The 25,029-nt window shown below is 41.5% G+C and overlaps 1 protein-coding gene across 4 annotated transcripts in view; it reads right to left on the bottom strand.

Moving 5' to 3' along the window:
- The window catches only part of LOC149322247 (casein kinase I-like), a 52,509-nt gene that overhangs the window by 24,499 nt on the left and 2,981 nt on the right, over window positions 1–25,029 (bottom strand). For all 4 annotated transcript variants that reach the window (XM_089537769.1, XM_089537752.1, XM_089537744.1 and 1 more), the window contains exons 2-7: window positions 20,593–20,703; window positions 17,791–17,939; window positions 16,687–16,915; window positions 15,283–15,453; window positions 13,865–14,013; window positions 10,651–10,822 (exon numbers count right to left, since the gene is read on the bottom strand). In XM_089537769.1, the coding sequence (XP_089393895.1) occupies window positions 10,651–10,822; window positions 13,865–14,013; window positions 15,283–15,453; window positions 16,687–16,915; window positions 17,791–17,939; window positions 20,593–20,703 (981 nt within the window). The remainder of the gene's footprint in view (window positions 1–10,650; window positions 10,823–13,864; window positions 14,014–15,282; window positions 15,454–16,686; window positions 16,916–17,790; window positions 17,940–20,592; window positions 20,704–25,029) is intronic.

Genomic DNA, 25,029 nt, shown 5'->3' with positions numbered 1-25,029 from the left:
GCAAAAAAGATGGAGGTTAGACACCAGAATACTTAATAATAAAGATATAGTGAATAAAATTGAGAACAAATGGCAAAACATATGGGATATTAATAACAGAGAGGTTTCTCAAGCTTTGTTATGGGATACCATGAAAGCGGTTGCAAGAGGGATTTGTATTAGGGAAACATGTAATGTAAAGAGAAGACAGGAAGAGACGGAAATAAAATTGGAAATAGAAATTAAAAAATTAGATAAAGATTACATAAAGGATAGGAGTAAAAACACATATATAGAATTACAAGCAAAAAGAAATGAATTAGAGAGAATAGAGATAGATGAGGTTCAGAAAAATTTGATATATTTATGGTGGAAGTTTTTTGAATATAACAATAAAAATTCTAAAATGTTAGCAAGATCAACACAAAAGAAGAAAGAGAAGAACATGATTAGTGTTATAAAGGACAAAACAGGGAGAATGTGTATGATGAAAGAAAAGATAAAGATATGTGAAGAATATTATAAAGAATTATATTCAGCAGGGAATAAGTCAATGGGAAAAATTGAGGAATATACTGAGAAACATTGGAAAATAAAAATAAAGAAAAAGGATAAAGAAATAATGGAGCAATTGGTTTCAAAAAAAGAAATAAAGAAGTGATAGATAAATTAAAAGTAGGGAAATCACCAGGAATGGATGGGTTGGGAACAGAATATTATAAAAAATTTAAAAAGATTTTAATATCTAAATTGAAAACATTATATAATAATATTTTAAATGAAGAAAGGATCATGCCATTGTGGAATCACTCGTTGATAATATTGATTCCAAAACCAGACAAAGACTTGATAGACCCAGTATCATATAAACCTATATTCCTTATAAATCAAGATGCTAAAATACTAACAGCATTAATGTGGAAAACAATGAATAAGTTTATGGACAGGTTGCTTACCTGTAACAGTATTTCTTCGAGTGGTCATCTGCGAATACATACAAATGGGTTTTACTGCGCCTATGCAGTACTGTCAGAAACTTCTGGAATCACTGGGCAAAGTACACTTTGCAACATATGGCAACTTTTTGGCGGTAGCTCCGCCCACCCTTTATAAGGCCCCTGCCTTCCCGCTCTTTCCCCAGTTCCAACTTTTTTCTCCGTGTGAGCGACATGAAATGAGCCAACCAAGAGCAGGACACTGAGGGGAGGATGGGCGGGATTTGTATGTATTTGCAGATGACCACTCGAAGAAATACCGTTACAGGTAAGCAACTTGTCCTTCTTCTTCGTGGTCTCTGCGAATCATACAAATGGGTTTAGACTGACAAGCTTAAGTAAGCGGCAAAGGGAGTGTCCTGAGACCAAATGAGGTTCAAGCAATTTGATTTATTATTCACAATAAACTTATGAAACCAATGCCAACCTAGTCAGTCATCTTTTCAAGTGACCCAGGAAATTCTTTGCCTAACAGGCACCATACCTTTAAATGGTCAAATAATTGCATGAGCAAACAATGCATACGGTCAAGTAGTGAGGTAAGCAAACATTCGGCGGACAGGCCACAAGGTTTAAGCAACCGATCAACATCAACATATCTTGTCATTATACAGATGGAAGATGCATGACACAACCTTAATGCAACCCTGAAACCAGTACAGCCCTTCCAAAAGCTGAGTCCCGTCTGGCCCTAGTATCCAGCCTGTAATGTTTAATAAATGTCATTGGCTGGGACCAAACAGCAGCTTTGCAGACATCCTCCAAGGGCACCCCAGTCAAAAAAGCGGAGGATGTTGCTACCGCCCTGGTTGAATGTGACCGTACCCTGGCGGGGAGAGGTCTGCCCAACAGTTCATAGCAGAGGTGGATGGTCTCAGCCACCCATTTCGAGAACCTCTGCGGTGATACCGGCAGTCCCTTCTTCGGTTCCGAGTAACACTGGAACAGTCTCTCAGACCGGCTCGAACCCGAAGTTCTGTCCAAGTAGAAGGTCAAAGCCCTCCTAACGTCCAAAGTGTGTAAAGTCCGTTCGACCTCCGTTGTCGGGTTCAAGGCCAGGGCAACACAATGTCCTGACACAAGTGAAAAGCCGACACCACCTTGGGCAAAAAGGTGATGTCGGTACGGAGGACCACCCTGTCCCTATGAAATCTTAAGAAGGGCTGGTCCCTCCGTAAGGCACAAAGTTCACCCGCATGGCGGGCAGATGTGATGGCCACAAGGAAAGCAGTCTTCCAGGTTAAGAGTCTCAAGTCCGTTGTGGCCATCGGCTCAAAAGACTTGGATTGCAAGGCCGCTAGTACAGCATCCAAGCGCCAAGCCGGAGTCGGTACCGTCACCGGGGGGTAGAGGTTCCCACAACCCTTTAGGAAACCCTTCACCAAGGGATCCCTGAAAAAGGAGGGTCTGCCCTCAAACTGGAAATGGGAGCAAACAGCAGACAGATAGCACTTGATGGAGGTTAAGCCGAGCCCGGCCTCCAAAAGCGCCATAAGGAACTCCAGCAGTACCGGGGTTGTGACTTGGTTCGGAGAGAGGTCCCTCTCAGCCAGGAACTGCAATAACCTTCTCCACTTGAAGGCGTAGGACCTGCGAGTGGAAGGCTTCTGAGCAGCCAGGATCACCCTTCGCACCGGGCCTGGCAAGGCCGCTAAGGATGGAGCCTCCAAGCCACCAGCGGTAGGTGATCCATGTCCGGATGGCGCACCCGCCCGTCCTGGATCGTGAGTAGGTCTGGGCGAGATTCGATGCAGAGCCAGGTTCTCCTCGACAGGTGTAGCAGGGACGGGAACCATGGTTGCCTGGGCCATCACGGCGTGATGAGGATCGCGTCCGAACGGTTCGCTGTCATCTTGGACACCACTCGGACAATCAACGGGAACGGAGGGAATGTGTAGAGCATGTCTCCTGACCACCGAAAGGCGAACGCGTCTCCGAGGGAATTCCTGCTGCGTGTCCTGGAACAGAACTGGGGACAGTGGGTGTTGTCGTCGGTTGCGAAGAGGTCGATCGAAGGGGTGCCCCACCGATCGAATATGTCGCCCATCGCGTCTGGATGGAGTCTCCACTCGTGGGAAACTGATGACATTCTGCTGAGCTGGTCTGCTAGGTCGTTCTCCTCTCCTGGGAGGTGAACCGCCTGGAGCAGGACATTCCTCGGGATGCACCATGTCCAGATTCACAACGTGATATCTAGCAGCGTCATGGACTTGGTGCCCCCTTGTTTGTTGACGTAGTAGAGCACCGTCGTGTTGTCCGTCATGAGGAGGAGCACCTTGCCGGTCACAGTCTCTTCGAACGATCTCAGGGCCTTCTCCACTGCCAGCATCTCCAGAGCGTTGATGTGGAGAGACCTCTCGTCCAGGGACCACTTTTCCCTTACGCTGAGGTCGAGGAGATGAGCGCCCCAGCCCTCCAGGGACGCATCTGTCGTCAAGGCTAGTTGCGGCTGAGGCGGGCAGAAAGGCAAGCTGGTGCAGACGTTTTGGAGTTCTCGCCACCACCTGGGGGAGGATGCGACGGGTCTCGGGATCGTGAGCCACCTGAGCGGCGAATCCGATGCTGGGTTGAAGACCGAGAGGAACCATCTTTGGAGTGGTCGAAGCCGAAGTCTTGCCCATGGTGTTACAAAGGTCGTAGAGGCCATGTGGCCTAGCGCCACTTGGACGTCCCTGGCTCTGACCCGTCTGTGGATCAGGAGCGGCCTTATTGCGGACCCCAGTGCCTGGAAACTGTCCCGAGGGAGATATGCGATGCAAGTGTTGGAGTCGAGGACCGCCCCGATGAAACGCACCTGCCTGGAGGGGGTCAGGCGCGATTTTTCCTGATTCATTATCAGTCCCAAAGACCTGAGCAGTGTCAGCGTGAAGTTGATGGCATCCACGAGATCCGCTTCCGAGTCGGCAGCCAGGAGCCAGTCGTCCAGGTATGGGAAAACTCTGTAGCCCTTTTGATGGAGGTAGGCTACGACTGGTGCCATGCACTTTGTGAAAACTCTTGGAGCTGTGGCTAAGCCGAAAGGGAGGACGTTGTAGTGATAGGCGTCAGAGCCGACGGCGAAGGTGAGGAATCTCCTGTGTGACTCGGATTCCTATGTGAAAGTAGGCATCCTTGAGGTCGATCGTGGCGAACCAGAATCCCTGATGAAGGAGAGGCAGAATAGATGATAAAGTTACCATCCGGAACCGACGATAACGGAGGAAGGAGTTTAAGTCCCTGAGATCTAAAATGGGTCTGCTCCTGCCATCCGGTTTTGGAACAGTGAAATATCTTGAAAAGAAAGTTCCCTCCCAGTTGTCCTGCTGGACTGGGGAGATAGCCCCTTTAGCCACCAAAGAGCGCACTTCGTCGAGAAGGGTGTCCGAGGGTAGGGTAGAAAGAAATTTTCCCCTGGGATGAAGACATTCAAACTCGAGGGCGTAACCCCTACGGACGATGTTAAGTGCCCAAGAATCTGTCGTGATGGAAGCCCAGGTGTTAATGAAGGGCTGCAGAATGTTCAGAAAAAAGGGAGCGGGGACGAGGTGCGCAGGCACACTTCAGGACCTCTTCTTGAATTGGTCGTTGTCCTGTCTGCGGGATTTTCCGTAGCGGGGAGGGCCGCCTCGCCTGCCAGAGGAGAAGGAGGACTGTGAAGGGTACCTGGCACGCTGGGACCCCTGTTGTTGATATTGGCGCTCCTGTCCGGAAGGTCTAAAGGACTGACCTTGAGACAGGCCGGAGTCGTCGAGGGGCATCTCCTCAATAGCTGCCTTTACTCCCGGAATAAGATCTGACCCACGAAGCCAGGCATGGCGCCAGAGGACCATTGACGCCGACATAGCTCTACCTGCGCAGTCCGCAACGTTTCAAGACCCCGTAGTAAGCCAGTCCCCAATGGAGTGCGCCTCATCCTTTATCTCAACAAGCTTCCTCTGAGTGTCGTCGGGGACGTCCGGGATGAGTGGAGAGACTCCCTCCATGAGCGCCTGGACATAGGTACCCATACAGGCCGTGTAATTAATGGCCTTAACGGCAAGGGAAGCTGCGGAGTAAGCCTTTTTGGCAAGTCCATCTATCTTGTGGGCCTCACGGTCTACAGGTGAGGTGGCCTGCTTGTGGGTGGAAGCGATCTGAGCTCTCTCCACGATCACGGAGTTCTGCCTCGGGTGCGTTGACAGCCAGGCGCAGCTTGCAGGGGAGACCCGGTAGAGAGTTTCAATCTTGTGCGAAGTCCCCACCAGAGAAGCCAGGGCCTCCCAAGACCTTTTGATGATCGTCTCCAGCGACAGCAAGAGAGGGATGGATGGCGGTGTTGGAATCCGACCATGGACCCGTCGCTCGACCGGGTCCCGAGCTGTCTCCTCCAGGTAAGCAAGCTCAATGTCCAGAGCCCTGGACATCTTGATGACATGCTCTCTGAAGGTCCGGAGATCGTCCGTAGGAGAAGCTGGTTCTGGGCGATGCATGTCCTGAGGGGAGTCCTGGAGGGACATTTCATCGTTGGATGGGCCGGCTGAAGATGGCACCAGCTTGAGATCGTACTCCGTGTCCGACTGGATCCTCAGCTCTTCTACCCTGACGGGGTCCTGAGAGGCCACAGCAGTCCGGGGTCTCGGTTCCGTGTGCCTCACAGTCGCCTTCGCTGACTCTGGTTTCGCCGGTTCAGGCAGCACAGTCAAGATCTTGCCCTTAGGAATTTGATGACGGCGTCCCTCCTCGAACTTGCGCAGGGCTGTCTCCCTACGGACCGCCATGTAATACCTATCCACCTCGGAATCGTAGAACAGCTCAGGGTCTTCGGGCTTGACCTCTGAAGCATGGGCGGAAGGCGGGTGTGACACCGGGGTGGGAGAACGCCGTCCCCTCGACACGGAATCCTCATCTTCCAAGTCCTCAAAGGGAACAGTGGTGAGTCCGGAGAGGCTTGGGGTCAAAGCGCCCTCCATTTTCCTTGGCGAGGCATGCCCACGGTCATCCTCTCGAGCCTGGGATGCAGTTGTCGGAGCCCGGGATGCAGTTGTCGGCACCCTGTCCACTCGGTCTGGAGATAGGTGCCTAGCGCCCGGCGGGTGACCTGACGGCGTGAAAGGCTTCCTGGAAGGGGTAGAGTCCTTAGGGGAGTCCTCGCGCAACTTCCTTTTCTTCGGAGCCAACGAGGTTGACTCTGGAGCCTTCACTTTCCTCTTTGGGGCCTTTGGGGTCTCAGGAGGAAAGAAGGGGTTGCCCTCTAGCTCCAAAAGTGCAGAAGACCCTGGCTTAGGAGTCTTGTCCTTGGAGGGCTTGTCCTTAGACGAAGAGGGTGCGCGACTCGAACCAGCGATGCTCGGCTCCGACGAGCTGGTGGCCGGGCCGAGAACTTCCTTCGACTTGGAGGTTTTCTTCGCCGGTTTGGCCGACTTGTGGGATGGAACGGTAGATTCCTGACCAGCCACCAAAGCCGATGTCGACCCCGAAACAGTTGCTGTCCGAGCCGGCGAAGCAGCAGCCACTGCAACCTCAGTCCCCGACGTTTTGTGGGGGCGCTTAGAGGACATGTCGGTGGTACTGGGCCTATCTAGGCTGCGGACCACTTGCAATGGCTTGTCGGTGACAATAGGCCTATCTGGGCCATGGGCCACAAGAGAGGGCTTGACGGTAGCCGGAGGCACAGAGACGGCACTGGAGGGGCTGTCCTGAGGCTTGGACACCAGGGCCCCAGTCGATGGAGAGGGAGTAGACGCCGGGCGGGAAACCTCCCCATGCACCTTACCCTGTGCGATTGCCGAAGTCAAGCGGGATTCCCGGTTCTTCCTTGCCTGGGATGTCATTGATTTGCATAGCGTACAAGCCTTCATGTCGTGGTCCTTGCCCAAGCAAAGCAGGCACGAAGAGTGCGGATCTTGTACCGGGAGTTTACCCCCGCACACATCGCATTACTTGAAGGGAGGCGACATCTTTATGGGATTAATAAGTCAAAGGCGAATCCGAAGACGAAGTCAGAAAGTCAAAAGTCAAAGTCCAGTGGGAGGTCAGATAGAGGATGGTCAAGAACGGTCCGAGGTCAATAGCCAGTGATTCGATTTAGAATGAGCAACGAGCGAAGTTCCAACAGCAGCTAACGCGGCAGAAAAAAGGAACTGGGGAAAGAGCAGGAAGGCAGGGGCCTTATAAAGGGTGGGCGGAGCTACCGCCAAAAAGTTGCCATATGTTGCAAAGTGTACTTTGCCCAGTGATTCCAGAAGTTTCTGACAGTAATGCGCAGGCACAGTAAAACCCATTTGTATGATTCGCAGAGACCACGAAGAAGAAATATAAATATCTTCAAAATAATCAATGTGGATTTGTGCAAGGAAGACAAATGTCAAACTTAATAGGAAGAGTACTGAATAAAATACATGTAATTGGGAAGAGTAAACAAAAAGCAGGAATGATGGCATTAGATATTTATAAAGCTTTTGATTGTGTGGAATGGCCAGCATTAAAAATAATGTTAAAGAAATTAGGTATGGGGAAAAAATTTAGAGGATTGATATATCAGTTATATTCAAACAACACAGCCATAGTAATGGTAACCAACACAGCCACAGTAATGGGCTAACAGAACAAATTCAAATCTCTAGAGGTATAAGACAAGGCTGCCCTCTTTCCCTGATTTTATTTGCAATAATTATTGAAATTTTAGCAAATGTTATTAGGAAGGATGAACATGTGGAGGGAATTGGGATTAGAAAACTGAATAAAGTAAGTTTATTTGTGGATGACACCCTATTGGCAATTAAAAATCCACTTTAAAAATGAATAAAGTAAAAAGGCATTTAAAGGAGTTTGGGGAAATGTTAGGCCTATAAATAAACTGGAATAAATCAGAGTTAATGCTGTTTAATTATACAAAAACAGAAGAACAGAATTTTCTAAAGGATAAAATGATAGATATCAAATTAAAAGATACAATTAGATATTTAGGAATAAATATCACAAAGAATTTACAAAAATAAGAAGAACAAAATTATAATAAATTAAGAATAGAAATTAAAAGGAATATAAAAAGAAGAATATAAAAATATTAAATTATCATGGTTTGGTAGAATTGCATTAGTAAAAATGAAAATTTTACCTAAGATATTTTTTTTTGTTTAGGATATTACCAATACAAATATCAGATGCTGAAATAAAAAATACTGGCAAGTACTAGAGAATAATTTTTGTAACTGGGATAAAAAAGTGTGGATTAATAAAATATATTGGTATAAACCCCAAAAAGATGGAGGATTGGTCTCCCAAATTTAAAATGGTATTATAATGCAAATCAATTAAGATATATCATAGATGGAATTACAGAGAAAGGGAAATTAGATTGGTTAGAGATGGAAACAATAGAAATAGAGAAAAAAGTGGGAAATATATATTTTAAAGATTTTACTATGAAAGAAATGAAAGAAATAGAAAACCCCTTTTAAAAGAATATATTAGACATTTGGAAAAAATATAAAGAAAAATTAATGCCTGCTATCTCACCATTAACACCAGTTGTAATGTTAAAAAAACTTTCCAATAAACCTTAAGGAAGAACTAGGGAAAGAGTTAAGGAAATAAGAAATATAAAGGATAAAAGAATGGATGAAGATAATGAAGGATAAAGGAGAAATTACAAAGTTTAAAATTAACCTGGTTTATTTGTATTAAATTGGAACAATGGACAAAAAATTGGAATAGGAAAATTATAGTATTTAGAGAATATACAAAATTTGAACAAATGATTTAGGCAATGAGATAGTATGGAGGCAAATAAAATTTTGAATGGTGTTACAAGTGAAATATACAAATTATTATCAAAATATAACGAGAAAGAAGAATATCTTAGGACAATATGGGAGGAGGACTTAGCATAAATAATAGATGTTCAAGAATCGGGAAAATTTGGAACCAACACCATTTTAAAAATTTATCCATACGGATAAAGGAGTATTACTATAAATTAATTTTGAGAAATCAGTATGTATATTCGTATGTGGTGGGGTGGTAGATCTGTAAAGAAATTTTGGCAATTAGTATTTAAAGAGATAAAAGAAATAACAGAAATTGATTTAGAATTCTGTCCAAAGATAGCACTGCTATCTATATATGTTAAGATCAACTGCACTGCACGCAGGCTATAACGGATTTAATTACAAATCAATTAACAGAAGCGAGATTAATTATCGCAAAAAAGTGGAAACATCAGGGAGATCTACAAATACAAGATTGGTATAAAGAGATATGGCAAACAGCAATTAATGATAAGCTAATGCAGAATTGAGGTAAAAAAAGGAATAATGAAGGGAAATGATTTTGAAGCAATATGGAAAATATTTGTACAAAAGACTTTAGTAAAAGATGGAGATGCTTTATCTCCAAAGGAAGAGTTACAATTTTGGAGGGTAGAGTAATAAGAAGATACCAGGCTCTAGTGAGGGGGAGAACTTGGGGAAAGGGATAAAAAGAACAAGGAAAGGGAGGAAAAATGAAGTAGTGATAAAATTAACAGTATTACACCTTTGTGGAATTATGGGTAGTATATGATGAAAAGAAGATAGCAAGAAGAATGAAAATATTAATAATAATTTTATGTGTTTTTTTAAAAAAATAACTGGTTTAATTAATATTAAATAGCTTGATATGAATAAGATTTAGACAAGGTAGTAAAGAATGGATAATTAATGTGATTTATTATATATTGTATGTAGAATATTATGTAAAAGATTTTTAAAATGCTATTGTATGTAGGTTATAATACTAATAAAAATTTAATTAACAAAACAAAACAAAACAAAAAAAGGCTTGAACACCCACAGGCTGTCCCACAGCGTGGCATCAACCTGCAGGGTGCTTTTTGTTTAGGACTTTTTAATTATATTTTTGTTATCATATAATCATTGTATTATCAATTTATGTTAATTCAAACCAAGCAATTACGCATACATATTCATTTAGAAATATTATAGCATTGCTGTATTTATTTACATTGGGACTTAGTGATTTATAGTACACTTACCAGTTTGTTTTTTTTTTCTCCTGTACTGGACTAGCTGCTTTATTCTGCCTGCCTGTTTCATCCTTTAGACTGTAGAAATAATCTAGTTTGAGACCATTTTAACTACCTTGAGCCAATGCTATGGAATCCTGGGATCTGTAGTTTGCTGCTCTACCAGAGCTTTGACAGTTAAGATTAAATATATCTCAAAACTACAAATCCTAGAATACCACAGCATTGAGCCGCGGCAGCTAAAGTGGTGTCAAACTGGATAACATGTGCAGTGTGGATGCAGCCGCAGACAAATCTACACAGGAAATCTCATCTTTTCTTCAGGGAACCTCATCAGAAACTCTTTATTACTCACTGTAAATGAGGCAGTGTGCTTGTACATGCTGACCTGAACAGCCTGGACCTTCCACTCATTTGCCTATTTTTATATCCTGACCTGGCTTACTTGTCGTCTCATAAGCCAGAGTGCTGGGCAGTATGAACCAGCATGCTGCTCATAAATAGTAAGCCAGGATTCCCCCAGAACCCTAGCTAGTTATGATGTGTGGACCCACCAGTATCTTTATATTATGGAGTTTTATCTAATCCTAGCAACACTTAACTCTTCATTTAGAAATATAGTGTTGTTTGGGATTAAAAAATCTCTCTCCAGTAATTAGCATATGACCAGTTTCAGGACATTCTTTAGCTTACCTGTATGTGATGTTGGGGTAAGAGGGGTAGGAGGAGCTACATCTTGTGTCCCCCTCAGCCTGCCAGAGGCAGTGGAAGGTAATCCACGAACAGCAGGATTTCGTGTGTGTCTCATTCTTTCCTCTCTTTCTCTCCGTTCACGCTCAACATCTTCAACTCCACGGCTTGCGCCCTGCAAACAACAGCAAATTAATATGGGTAGAGATGAAGCACTGAGTTTTGTACAGTGTAGCTGCCACACTGAAAGACAGATGATAAATGATGTTTAAAGCTACTATTTATATCACCTATACTTATGTACAGCAAAGTCAGTGTGCATTACTTTGTATAAATCCATTATACTGAATTTCAAATGATGTATTTAAAAACATATATTGGTTTTTGTGATCAGTTTCTGCTTCAAGGCTGCAATGCTGAGCTTCTCTGAACTACTGAAAGACAGCACGATCAAGGAGATGAGCATTCTATTCCAACATTGGCCCCAAATCGAACACTTTTTAAATAGGTGGCTTTGGGCAGGTCATTCTCTTAACCTTGTTTCGACTTCTTATGGAGAAAGATGTCATCAGGCAACATGACTTCAAGAAATTATCTGCTGGTCTAAGCATTGGAAGAAAGGAAAGAAACAGACTAATCCACAGTGAGCTTTTGAAATTTCCACTTTCAGCTGCAGCCCTCAATGCCATTCCTGAAGATTTCACCAACTGTCTTAAAGTTGGTTGGGAGAATATTCCAGGGAAGTTATTTTCAAAGATGACCACTACTTCCAGTTCTTTAGAGTCTAGCTTAGGGGTTAAATATTTTAATGAGAATCATACAAATACATGGATGTTTAAAGGCTACTTTTCTGTATAATAGCTTTCAAGAGATTCACATATTAACTACTGGTACGTAAGCCAAAGACCTGCCATTATAGTGAAAGTCAAATTACAGAACGTAATAAAGTTTTCCTGCAGGCCATGGATGGGGACAGGTTCATATCTTTGCTAGAGATCATAAAGAATATAGCTTGAAGGACACAGATCTTCATGCTATTCTTATCCCATTAGAATAGTAATTATCTCTATTACCTGGTTCCTATAGCATTCTAGATGTACAGCAATTAAGAGCAGAAAATATCACTCAGAAACAGATAATAACTGAACAGCATTAAAAGACAATGAAGGCAGTAAGATCAATAGACTATAATAACATCATTTTTACCAAGCTTTATAATGACCTTTAATCATTTAACGCCATAATCAACCATGATAATGTGGACGAAAATGAAAATGCAGGAAGAAGTGGAATTTACAATCTGCAATGTGTCAATGAAAACATGTGACTAGCTATTGAGAAGAAGAAGTTGTGCTGCATAAACGGGACTCCCTATATGTATGAACTGGGGAGAACATAGTACTTAGCAAAGATTTAGAAATGTAGCCCAAAATTTAGCCATAATCTCTCATATTTTGAGCGAATATGAGAGATCATGGCTAAATTTCACAATATTTTACTGAATATAAGAAAATAATACTGACGGCAAGGGAGAAATCAGATGTTGTGTGCCTTCCAGCCTTTTCCAACGTATGGCTAACCTAAGGTGAATTTATCATGTGATCTTCCCATGGATACCAAAATCTGTTGATACTCAAGTCCCAAAAATAAAATAAAATAATAATAATAATAATAATAATAATAATAATAATAATAATGTTTATTTATATTTCCCATCTCTCCCAAGGATCGAGGTGGGATTACATCAGTAAAAAATAAATATAATGACATGGTAAAATGTTGTCCAATATATAAAATTTATAAATTAAGCTTTCCTTTTTGGAATTTATACATTTTGTAATATTTTCAAGCCATGGATGATTGAATCTGTGAGTAGAGAGGGCCAACTCTTAACAGGACTGGGAAATTAGAAAAGAAATGAGATAGCTGGAGCTGAAACTGTGAAACTGGACTAGAAATAAATATTTTTTAAAAAAACAGATTGGCCTGTTAAAATCAATGGTAAAGAAAAGGAAAAGTTGTTAGTACTGAAATCTATCTTTAATGCCACAAATGCCAAAACCCAAGACTTTTGAAAAAGCATGTAGCAGCTGAATAAATGCAGGATGGACCAGCTTCCCATGGACTACCTTCAGTTTTAAGATGCACTGGGTTTTTTGGGTTGTTTTTTTTTTTAATTATAAAACTGTTAATTTTTTACTGCAAGAACAGATCCCTTGCATAAAAGAAGGGACCACTGTAATATGGCTCCCAAATTTTAAACCATTTCATGGTAAATCAGCAAATATAATGTAGCATTTGCAGTAATAAAAATCACAGATGTTTAAATCATTTCAAGTAGCAGTCATTCTGCAGTTCCATGCAGAGGTCTGCAATATTGACTTCACTGCTACACAGTACTAGGACATCCATTTAATCTACTACAGAGGCAGAGAACTGTGCTGGGGTGGATGCCATTCTAGTCCTATGCCAGCAAGCAGGCACAAAACTGGAAGTGATATGTCATATAGGTTCCCGGCTTTTTCTGGGGAAGGTGCTTCTAGGGGATATTGTGGGGGTTCCACAGGCTACAAAAAGAATCTGGAGGCAGCAAGTGGCCCATCTTAGTCTCATAGAATGATTATAAAGAAAATACAGGGACCTTCTACAACCAGGCAAGTGCCACATCAGAATCAACTTATTATAGTTGGATAGCTTATTGGCTGGTGTTGAGACAAATACATTTCCACCCATGTCCTTCAGGGGTTTAGAGTAAGCTCGATTAAACATGTTTACTTCCAAGTAAATTAAGCTGTGTTCCAAGATGCTAACTCTTATGTTAATTACAGGATTACATCTTTAATCAGATGCTTTAACCACTAGTCTTATACAGAGGAAACACTAGTTGCCATTTTACCTCTTTTGAAAGCTCACATAAAGTGATCATTTCCTACAAATTCAAAAAAACACTAAGGAGGTCCTGTATTTGTAGTATGCAGTACTTGTAACTAGCAAGACAAACTTTATTAACTTGCAAAATTTTTATTAGCTTGCTTCATTGCTACAAAAAGAAAAAAAATACTCAGCTACTGCATCTCTATAACTATAGCTCAACATGAAGAGTATACTGACATCTTGTTAGGTTTTGGGGTAATTATTTAATGCAAAGCAAGATCTAACTCTTTCAAAGATATTTTCATTTTCCTATGTTATAAAAAATGTAATAATGGCCACTTACAAATTTAAGCATGTTCCAGTCAAATACATAGTCATAAGAGAAGCCTTGTCTGTGGAAGAGGTTTCTGAATAATTGTCTTAGATATGAATAATCCGGTTTATCATCAAAGCGCAACGAGCGGCAGAAATTCAGATAAGTAGCAAATTCAGCTGAAATAAGAAGTTCGGATCATATTATCATAAAGTCAGCGCAAAGAAAAGGAACCACACTGATTCATCTACCCACTGTTTTTCCACTCCATAGTGCTTGTCTAATGACTGAAGTGACAGAACTGTGATGTGTGATGCAAGCAATGTCGTCCCCCCCACACAAAATGGGATCTCGTTCATAACGATGGCCATATCATACTCTGGATAATACTTTATCACACTGCAATGATAGTCAGAGGCAATGTAAAATGGAATGGAGAGGGCTCTATTCTATTCAAGTATAAATATCTATTCTTTCCCAGAGTAGAGAGCAATTTTCTCTGTCTTGGACAAAAAATTCAAGGTGTTAACATTGTTAGACAAAACAGTTCAATCAAGTATTTCCAGTTTTCCAACTGGAAAGCCAAACGCAGTCTGTGAAGTTAATAGTACCTAGGTGTGCGACCTTTCTTGTTCTCTAAGTATGATTTTCTATATGTTTCAACTATAAACAGTAACTCCAAGTACTATAGTAAGAGATGTAAGAGGTATGATATAACATACCAATAACAAATCACAAACCAATATCAACCAAAGTCGGTAACGACCACTAGTAGTAAGAATGCAATTATAATATTGCTCGAGAAACAAGTCAAGAAAAAACTAATTGTTCAAGGGTGGGAGGGATGGAAGCGAAAAGGGTAAGGGGATTTGGGATGTAATAAAAGGGGAAAAAATCATAAGGTACATAGAAAACACGTTAGTAATTGGAGAAGTATTTATGTTTGATAATGCATCATGATTATGATCTCAATATATAGTTTATGTGATACTAGAATTAACTTTATGTCTTGTATGTATCCTTTTAAAAATAAAAAATAAAAAATAAATGTGAAAAAAAATAGTACCTAGGTGTGCACTAAATAAAGCCCCTATCTTGCTAGCAAATATGAATATGTTACATGTATGTGTGCCAAGCAAATGTGCACTTTGTTTTTCTTATGTATGCAGTGGGCCATTTGTGTGATCAACCAACAATGTTGGTAGGAGAAACAAATACATAAACCAAGTGTAGCTCTCTGCCACGTGGAAGAGGAATACAGGAATAAAAGAAAGTTATCTACAAACAATGCAGAGAACACATGTGCATTAAACCATTATAGGTGAAGATTACACAATTCACATTAGTTAAATGTTATGTAACAGGAGATGCAAGATCAAGTTAAAAGCAAGCTTCACAAAAAAGTTAGCTTTAGAATTCAAGAAATCTATTCCAGAGAATAAACTTACACGGGTATCCTTTACACAAAACCTCAATGGGTGTAGACATTTTCTTTTCACTGATGCGTTCATATTTCTGTCTTTTTGTAGCTGCCTTTAGTCCCTGCCAGGGGAGGGAGCCCAGGTTAAAATACATGAGTACATAGCCCAAGGACTCCAAGTCATCTCTGCGAGATTGTTCTACAAGGAGTATAAGAGTGGAGCCATTAGAATCTATCATCTGGTGAAATGGTTAAAAGCTGTTTAAAGCAACAGATAACACAATAAAAAGCTCATATTAAAGAAAACTGCATGGCTAAATGGTTAATTTAAGCTTGCGGATAATTCAGGAAGGAACAAGGTTTTATCCTGTAATTAGTCCTAAAGGTTAACTTAGAACTGGGTGGAATACAAAGGTCATCCTGTCAAAATTACTACAGAAATACTGGTTCATTCATTGATACACCCATCCACTGGCTTGTTAGCTGGAAGGTTGAAAGTTTTTTCTTGTCTTAATATCCAGCCATTAATTATGGTTGTCAACATCCTCAAACTCTGTGCCTGTGCTAGAGAACTGGGAAAAAATTGATCATTTTTCATCAATCTTATGCACTCTCTTGCTAGCTTGTGTGGTGGCAGAGACCGCTTCACCATATTCTCTAAATTCTAAGGAGATCTTAGGGGAGTCATGCAAGGAAATATGTGGAGCCCTGTAGTCATCTTAGGCAAGCCAGACCACAGTACAGTAAAACCCTGTTTAAAACACAGGATATGTTCCAGGACTGTGTGTGTAGAACAAAAACCATGAATAAACACAAACCCTATTTTTCCTACCAAAAATGAATGATGTCTTGGGCCACTTCTCTAGGCATTTCTAGGTCCTCCAGTGTGAGTTTACAGTATGCTTCCACCAGAAACCCAACATGCCATGCATTCTGAGTAGGAAAAATAGAATTCATGATTATCCATGGTTTTCGTTCTACACGAACAGTCCCAGAAGTATCCCTTGCATTAAACCTGTACAAAGGGCAGAGAAGTGGTGTACTGTATAAAGACAGTTAGACCACCAGTAGCTAGAGATAATTTATACAACTGATCCAATAGCCTTCAAGGATAATCACTACTTTTTACTAGTACAAAATAAAAGGCCTGAGTAAAAGACAAGGTGCTTTCATATCTCTCAAAACAAAAGTCTCCTTTATGATAAAGAATTCTATTGCGACTGGAAAATGTGCACAGCAATGGGATTCTTGTCTTTGTATGCCAGTGAACACAAAAAAGAACACAATATCATCAGCTTTGGAATAAAACATATTCCATTTTTCATATTCCATTTGATTCACTATCATGTGACAGAAATTATACACAAGATCTCTTTCTGAAAGAACATTTATAAAAAACATGTATTTGAAACTGAGTATGCTACCATCTTACCAATCCCAAGATGAGTGTTGATGGAGGCATAGCGGGCAGTTCCTGTCAAGTTTTTATTTTCACGATATGGAATGTGCTGGTGAGTTCGAGCATCCCGGTATTTCTTGGCCAGCCCAAAATCTATGATGTAGACAAGGTTGCCCTTCTTGCCTAATCCCATCAGGAAATTATCAGGCTTTACATCTCGGTGGATGAAGTTCTTCGAATGAATATATTCTATTCGACTTATCTAATTGTAAAACATGATTTCAGAATTAATGAATGCAACCTCTCTTTTAAAACAACAACACACTGGTCCCTTATACATGGCTTCAACAATAAATTCCTACTTCTGTTCAAAGGCAGGTTTAAATGCTATCTTTCTTGCTTATTGTGTTGAGTACTGTCTTCGTTAATTCACTTTGCAAGTATAACTAATGCACACGTACACACCAATCTTAGTTTGCTTCTCAAATGGGTTTCCTTCCTGGGCCCCAGTACCTGCAGCTGAAGCACAGCAAAGAAATAACCTGTTCTAGGAACCAGACTACATATACAACGATGTGAGGCTGTCTGGAATTTAAGGGAACAGAGTGATTACAGCTGAAAGGGAGGCGCAACCTTCCCTGCCATAACTGTGCAAAAAAGTGTCTTGTAATAGTCTATGAGCAAAAACAATAAAAATGATTTGATTTAAAGATCTGATGTTTCTTTTAAAAACTAGCCTGTTCCATAAGCGATAACAAATACTAACATAAGAAATGTATAGATTTTGCAAGTTTCCCTCCCTGCAAAGAGATACCAACTTCAAATTCTTCCCCAAAACCACTCTGTGGTAAAGGAACATTTTAAAAGGGATAAAATGTATTTCCTGCTACAGCTACATGGTCACATTCTCAGTGACAAAAATAACTGATGAAGCTTTCTTCATATTGGGTATACAGTATTTGTTCGCTCTGGTAAGAAAAAAAAAAAGCTTAACTGGTATCCTTTGTCACTGGTCTCTAACAGAATAGACTCACAGATTCCCCCACTTCACAACCATAAAAAGCAAACATAAACAATTTAAGCCAAGATAGCTAGGAAACCACCCCACTGAACAGACAAATCAAAAGATCTTAATACCATTTGGTCAGCAAGTAAAAGGACTGTCTTGAGACTGAATTTCCTTGAACAGAAGTTAAAGAGATCTTCAAGGCTTGGTCCCAACAATTCCATCACCATGACATTGTAGTCACCTTCAGCACCACACCATTTGATTGTGGGAATACCAACTAGAACAAGTGAAATATGATTATTTGTACATTTCCAACACCTGCAAAAAACAGCTGTCACAGTACATTTCTCTTTCAGAAAGGAAAAAAAAAAAACCCTGATGGCTGAGCTCCAAGATCACAAACGTAGTTACAAATATGTAATTGCGCATAGTCTCCTGATCCAATTCCTCAAACCTATTTTAACAGCCAACAACTGCACCCAGTGATGGGAGTTCTCTTCCACTAGAAATAGGGACACAGCAAGATGACGTTTCCAGCTCTAACCTACAAGCAAACTATGGTATGCCAAGAAATTGTGATATGGGTCCTGCTACTGATTGTCATTCAGCAGTTCGCTGGTGGAATGGGGCTGGAAATGTCACCCTGCCACACCCCAATCACCTGCCGATCTCAGTTTTGAGGAGCGGTGTCCTCAAAAGCCGGCCCGCCGGCTCCCAGACGCCGCCGCGCAACAGAGGACGCCCCGGAGGACTTTTGCCGCAACTTCCACCTGGCCGGCAGAAGGCAATAGCTGCGCCCGGTTGCATGGGCGGGGAAAGGGGGAGGCACCGGTGTGAGCGGTGTCCTCAAAAGCCGGCCCGCCGGCTCCCAGACGCCGCCACGCAACGGAGGACGCTCCAGAGGACTTTTGCCGCAACTTCCACCTGGCCGGCAGAAGGCAACAGCTGCGCCCAGTTGCATGGGCAGGGAAAGGGGGAGGCACCGGTGGGAGCGGTGTCCTCAAAAGCCGGCCCGCCGGCTCCCAGACGCCGCCGCGCAACGGAGGATGCCCCGGAGGACTTGAGGCGCAATCTCCATCAGCGCCAGTACCGCCCGACTGTGCGGGTGGGAAGCCTTTTTGGGGGGAGGAGCGGGAATTATTAGTCTCTGTTAATTTTTGTTGGGTTGTGCAGGGGTTTTTGTAATTTGATTATTAGGGAATGACACTTTCTTCCGTCCCCCTTTGCCTTGGGGTTTGGTTATTAATGCTGGGCTAATACTGTTTGGATACGTTATTGCTGTTATGTAATATTGGCTGTTTTGAGACATGTATTGATTTTTATCTTGTATTGAAAACTGTATTGCCGTTTTTGTATTGAAATGTATTGTTATTGCTATTATGCTGTGCTTGAGATATGTAATGTTATGTCATTGTTGTATTTAATTATTTTATTGTTGTAAGCCGCCTTGATCATAACCCATGGAAAGGCGGGGTATAAATAAAATTAATAATAATAATAATAATAATTTGTTGGAGTTGCTTGCTGCTAAGGAAGGTTTGGGGGATAGCATTTGCAATCATGGCAATAGGATCACAGTTGTAAACATGAATACCAAACAATTACAAATGCAAAGTCTAGCTTATGCATTTGTAACTCCTCAACAGGATTCCAGTTAATATTTTCCTTAAGGGCCAACAAGAACTGTAGGAAGGAATTGAGACAGCTTGCATAGATGCGCTCCAGTATGATCAATCTCCTACCCAAGCATTAAGAAGTAAGTGAATTCAATTAGGAAGGCAAAAACCAGGATCCAGACTATGATTGTGTTGGTCAACTTCACTCTAGGTAACTGCCTGATATTGAGTAAAACCGCTGGTCCATCTATCCCTGAACTGCCAATTCTAAGTGGCGGTAATTGATCTCCAGGGTTTCAGGTAGGATTTTCCCCTAGTGGTCTCTCACCCCAAGCACTAATCAGATTCAACCCTGATCAGCTTCCAAAATCAGGTAACATCAGACATGCTCAGGGTGGTATGGTGGAAGCACATTAAATTACTAGCTGTCAAATTAGAATGCAAGACAAGGATCTCTATACTGCACCTAAATGATTAGCATTCAAAAGGCATTCTATGGTATATCTGTACATGGACTTGCTTTTAATTGGTGCTATTTACTCTATAAGCAATTTTTTGGAGTCTTATTACAGTTTGTTCCAAGTGATTTTTCCCAATTTAGAAGTGTTTGCCCAGTCTCTCCATCTTCTCTGCTGCCTGACCTCAGTGTGCCAATATCCGAAATGTCAAGCTCCCACAGTTTTCTTGTCCTGGACAAATAATTTTTCCAAATGTTTTCTGAATGCTGTAAATAATGTTATCCAATAATGTTAAACGTTTGGTTTAAATGTTATATTCAAAGACAGGCAAAGTTTTATATGGATTCAGAATATTTGTAATAATGTAAAGAGAAGAACCCATTCTTCCCCTTATGTTCAGCAAATGCCTAAAGAGAGCTATACCTAATGTAACAGGTGTCTTAGGCTATACAATCTGTGATACACTGTGCAGCGTGTTTGACCCTAATCTTATTCAAACTGCGCAGCACCTAAGGGATCACTGGGTATTCCTTAGTGAAATAACTCTGGCAGTCTCTCAATCAAGAACCCTCTCCTCCCATACAGGGACAATGAGAATGAAAACTAAAGCCGCAATCCCACCTAGACTTATGTAAAAGTAAGGCCCGATGAACTCAAACTTAATTATAAGGAAACATGTTAAGGATTATGCTGTAATGCATTCCACAAAGTAAAAATATTTGGCAGCAAATCCCTACTGAGTGGCAGGAACAATGACAGTGCATTCTCTTATAGACAGTTCCTGTTCTATATCTTCTTTTCAGTCTATAGATGGAATATAAGTCCTATATGGTTTGCCATAAAAAATTATGCTTACCTCCACCTTGCATCATTTTGTAAATTTTACTTTCTATATGAAGTTGAGGATGTTTGGTTTTCACACATTCCAACTTGATGGCAACCTCTTCTCCAGCTGCTATGTCAGTACCTAAAGGAGAAAAGAGAATTCAGTGTCATAATTCAAGACAGGCTAAATGCAATGGAAACCAGAACTGTGATTATATATCTGACCGATGGTTTATCAAACCAGGAGTCTAACAGACAGTGAACTAACACTTCATTTTCTCAGGACCTATAAAGTAGAGTCACAGAGTGACCCGTAAGATTTGAAAACAGACAAAAGACAGTGTTTACAGAATGAATAATGTGTGTACAGTGGACCCTTTGTACTGGTGGGTTGGCAATCTGCGGATTTGACCACTGCACATCGCCATATCCTATATTATTCATTGGTGGCACATGCATGCAGACCACATGCCTGTGAACACATCATCCCCATTGAATAATATGTGCCGCAACTGTTAATTTTTTTGCCATCTGCAGGGATGGAACCCCTGTGTAAAAGAAGGATCCACTGTATATTATAAAAGTTAGTTTGTTGCTGCTTCTTCCAGATCAAAACCAATTAAAATTAAACCCTGCTTCTTTTTCTTGTTTGTAATTTAATGGGAATTCTTGTTCTTCATCTGCATGTTTTGTGAGCTTTTCTGCTTAACTGCATTTAAAATGGCTAAAAAAGATACTTCTACCACACATCTACTTTGTTACCTAATAAACTTCTAACTAATTGTTTATTAGATAACAAAGAAAATAAATGATACTTTAAAGCTAAAAACTATGGCTAAAAGCCCATTTTAAAATAGCTACAGTAGAAGTGGATTTTGCTACTTCGGCAGAATTTGGGACAACTGCTTTTAGAGAATTTGTTATGGTGCACTGGTAGCTTACACACACACACACACACACACACACAGCCCCATTGAACTAACATGACACATTTTAGACCCTGTCCTGATTATTTTGTCCTCGTTGTTAGTGAATGTTCAGTCGACTTTGACTTACAGTGACCTCCAAAACACCTTGACATCAACAGCCCTGCTCAGGTCTTGCAGAGTCAGAGCTGTAGCTTCCTTGACTGAGTCTACCCATCTAGAATGCAGTCTTTTCATACTGCCTTCTACCTTCCCAAGCATAACTGTCTTTTCTAGTGAGTCCTTTCTTTTCATGATGTATCCAAAGTATGACCATCTCAGTTTAGTCATCTTGGCTTCTAGGGAGAGTTCAGGCTTGATATGCTCTAGGAATCACTGATTTGTCTTTTCAGCAGACCACAGTATTTGTAGAACTCTTCTCCAGCACATTTCAAATGAGTTGATTTTCCTCCTATCAGCTTTCTTCACTGTCCAGCTTTCATAACCATACATAGGCCCAGTACAAACAGGCCCTAAATGACACTTTTGTCATGTGCTAGGGTTGCCTTGGGGCGGAGTGCCCACACGCTCCGCAACCCTAGCATGTGACTAGGGAGGCATTGCTGCTCAGCGCCGTATAGATGGTACGCATAGCGATGACGGCGCTGCTGCGCTGCGTCCAAATGGAGCAGTACAGCAGTAATGTGTTCGCGCTGCTGCAGGCTGCTTGTGGCGGTGCAAAATGGAGTCGCTTTTTAGCCATGCAGCAAAGAAAGGCTGCCCCAGCCTGCCCTTTCGGGCCCGTTTGTACCAGGCCATAGAAATGAGAAATAAAATGACATGGGCAATTCTAACTGATTGTTAATTTGATGCTGACTATTTGAAAGAATCCTAATACTATGGGGGGGGGGCACAAGTATAACTGAAAAAGCTTCAGAATATTTGCTTCCCTTACTGAAAAGCTTTTGCCACAGTGAAGTTTGCTGCATATCATTTTACAAAGAACTTAATGGGCAGGCTGCAAAGACCATCTTTTGTCCATTTTTAAAGAGTAACCAACATACCGCATTACAAATTGCCTTTGAAAGTCCCCTTGGTTTTAAAAAGCAGTCTGGCACGTAGCATACAACAGTGGTGGGAATTGTACACACATCCAGATGTTGTTGAATTGCAGCTCCTAGCAGCTCTAACAAGGCTACAACTTTTTCAATGTCTGGAAGGCCACCTAAATTCTACCCCAGTCACCGATCAAAACAATGACACATAACACAAAAAACACCAGTCTAATATCCCCTGAATGCATAAAAACAGCTAAATGTTTCTTTGAATCTTACAAAACATAGGCGCGTTCCAAACGGGCCCTATTGGGGCCGTCGTTACGCACGAGGGGCGGTGCTTCCTGACGCGCCTTGCCCCTCGCACGTAACGAGGGCGTCAAAATGGCGGTGCCCTATACAGATGGGCGCTGCCACTTTGACGTGACTGACGCCTAGCGTCCGCACATCTTGATGTCCTTGTGACGCTGCAGCAAGAAGAACTCGCTTTTTGCGGGTTCTTCTTGCTGCGCTGGGGAACCGCGTGGTTTGTCCACTGCAGTTCCCTCACGCAGCTAACACGGGTGCCAGCAGACCACTCTTTTGGGCAGTCTGTAAAGCGCCATAGTTAACAAAAATAAAGGCTGAAATACTTTATTAATGCATTTTTCTCATGTTGTTGCATGCCTCCAAGTCATTTTTTTTTAAACTTATGGAGATCCTAACACGAACCTATCAAAGGGTTTTCTTTTCTTCTGAGGGGGTTTGTCATTGCCATCCTCTGAGGCTGAGAGAGTGTGACCTTCCCAAGATCACCCAGTGGATTTTTTTATGCTCAAGCAAGGAATCGAACCCTGGTCTCCAGAGTCATAGTCCAACATATTTTCACCTAAATATTATCCCAGATCATTGGTAAACCTTGCCTGAATTAAGCATGTTCAATAGCTGATTTCAGTGAGTCCTCTGTCCCTTCTGAAGCATATTGTGGGTGGCTCTCGCAGGTAATCTCAGTGAGCAACACAGAAACTACTCTTGTTTGTCACCACATGCAAGGCTTTTGTGCAAGAGGCAAGTAAGATTACTATTTACAGCAAAGGTGAGCAAAATGAGGCCCTGCCGATACTGCCTGACTGCCACTCCCAGCACCCTTCACCATTTGCTAATTTCGCTAAGGCTGAAAAGAGTTAGGAGTCCAGTGACATCTGGAGAGATGTACTTTGCTCATCCTTGACTTAGGACAACAAGACATAACCAATAAATCTCCCATTTGTTTCTTTGTTTTTGCTAAAGGTATGCAACTCTAGAGCTGTGCTATTAAAGCAGCTCCAGCTCTCTGAACTGTGGCTTTGAATATATATTTGCATCTATTCTGTCTCACACACTCTTCCTCTCTATAGACGCTGTCTTATGACACACATTACCCCCCACTTTCAGCCTTCCATCCTGTAATCATACAGGGCTACAAAGGAGGAAGGTGGCAAGCTGTTTAAAGAATTAGATATTTACTACATAGTTAATGCATAATGGTATAGAAAATATTAAACCCATCATGCAAAACTGCAGGATATATTTAATGTCTTCTTTATGCAGTGAATAAGAATGATTCATCTGCAACCATACATATTTTGCTACAGATTCCTGAGTGAGGAAGCCCTTGTTAAGTAAGCACATTTTCTGCCAACAAATTCTTAGTGACTGGGCAGCATCTCACAAATCTTCAGAAAATAAAAGCTGGCTAAAGTTCAGGTTCTGGGAAACACTGAAGCAGCCTGGTAATTGATACCAAAGAAGTGCAAGACAGAATTCTCCACCTCTAAATAAATATGTTGGCTAATTAATGCATAGTGCTGGTGTGCCACAGCTTCTGGTTCAGCAGTAGCGAAATAAAAACACCTTACTAAAATATGGAAAATGTTATTTGTAGATGAAAGCATTGCAGAAAGAGTTCTGACAATTCAAAACCGGGATTCCTATGCAGTTTCATGTGAATATCAGACATTAATTAATTTTTAGAAAATACCTGGGATGAAAAAAGGTTGAACTGATTTGTCAGATTTCAGATACAGGTCTACAGTTTGAAATGTTAGTGACTTTCAATGAGATATTTACTATTAATAAATATCAGAAACATGGCACTGTAAAGAAGTCTCACAATCTTTAGTATTTTGTAATGGATTTTCTGGCAGATCTCAATCTAATCTTAAATCTGACAACCAAGAGAATAAACAGTAACTGAGAAAATAGTTATTTGCTAAAGCTACTGTACTGAACAGATTTTTAAACCTTTATATGTCATTTTAAAAAAATGTATTTATAATGGCTGCTTTGAAGGCCAAGCCACACATCTTTAATAATGCACAAATGAGAGAAAGTATCGTTACAGAAATTTAATATTTCTTTTCTACAGTAGATTGAGTTGAGTTGAGCCTCTGGCTTCAGGTCTGACAGCTAGATAGAACATTTTATTAGGGACAAGATTAATAAAAGACCTTTCTGACTATATACACAAGGTTTTTCCAATCTGCACAA

This window comes from Sceloporus occidentalis, unplaced genomic scaffold, assembly GCF_023333645.1.
Source record: "Sceloporus occidentalis isolate IW3139 unplaced genomic scaffold, rSceOcc1.0.p SCAF_1, whole genome shotgun sequence".
Taxonomy (NCBI): Eukaryota; Metazoa; Chordata; class Lepidosauria; order Squamata; family Phrynosomatidae; genus Sceloporus; species Sceloporus occidentalis.
The sequence above is the reverse complement of the archived record's forward strand: the minus strand, read 5'-3'. Positions and strand labels throughout refer to the sequence as shown.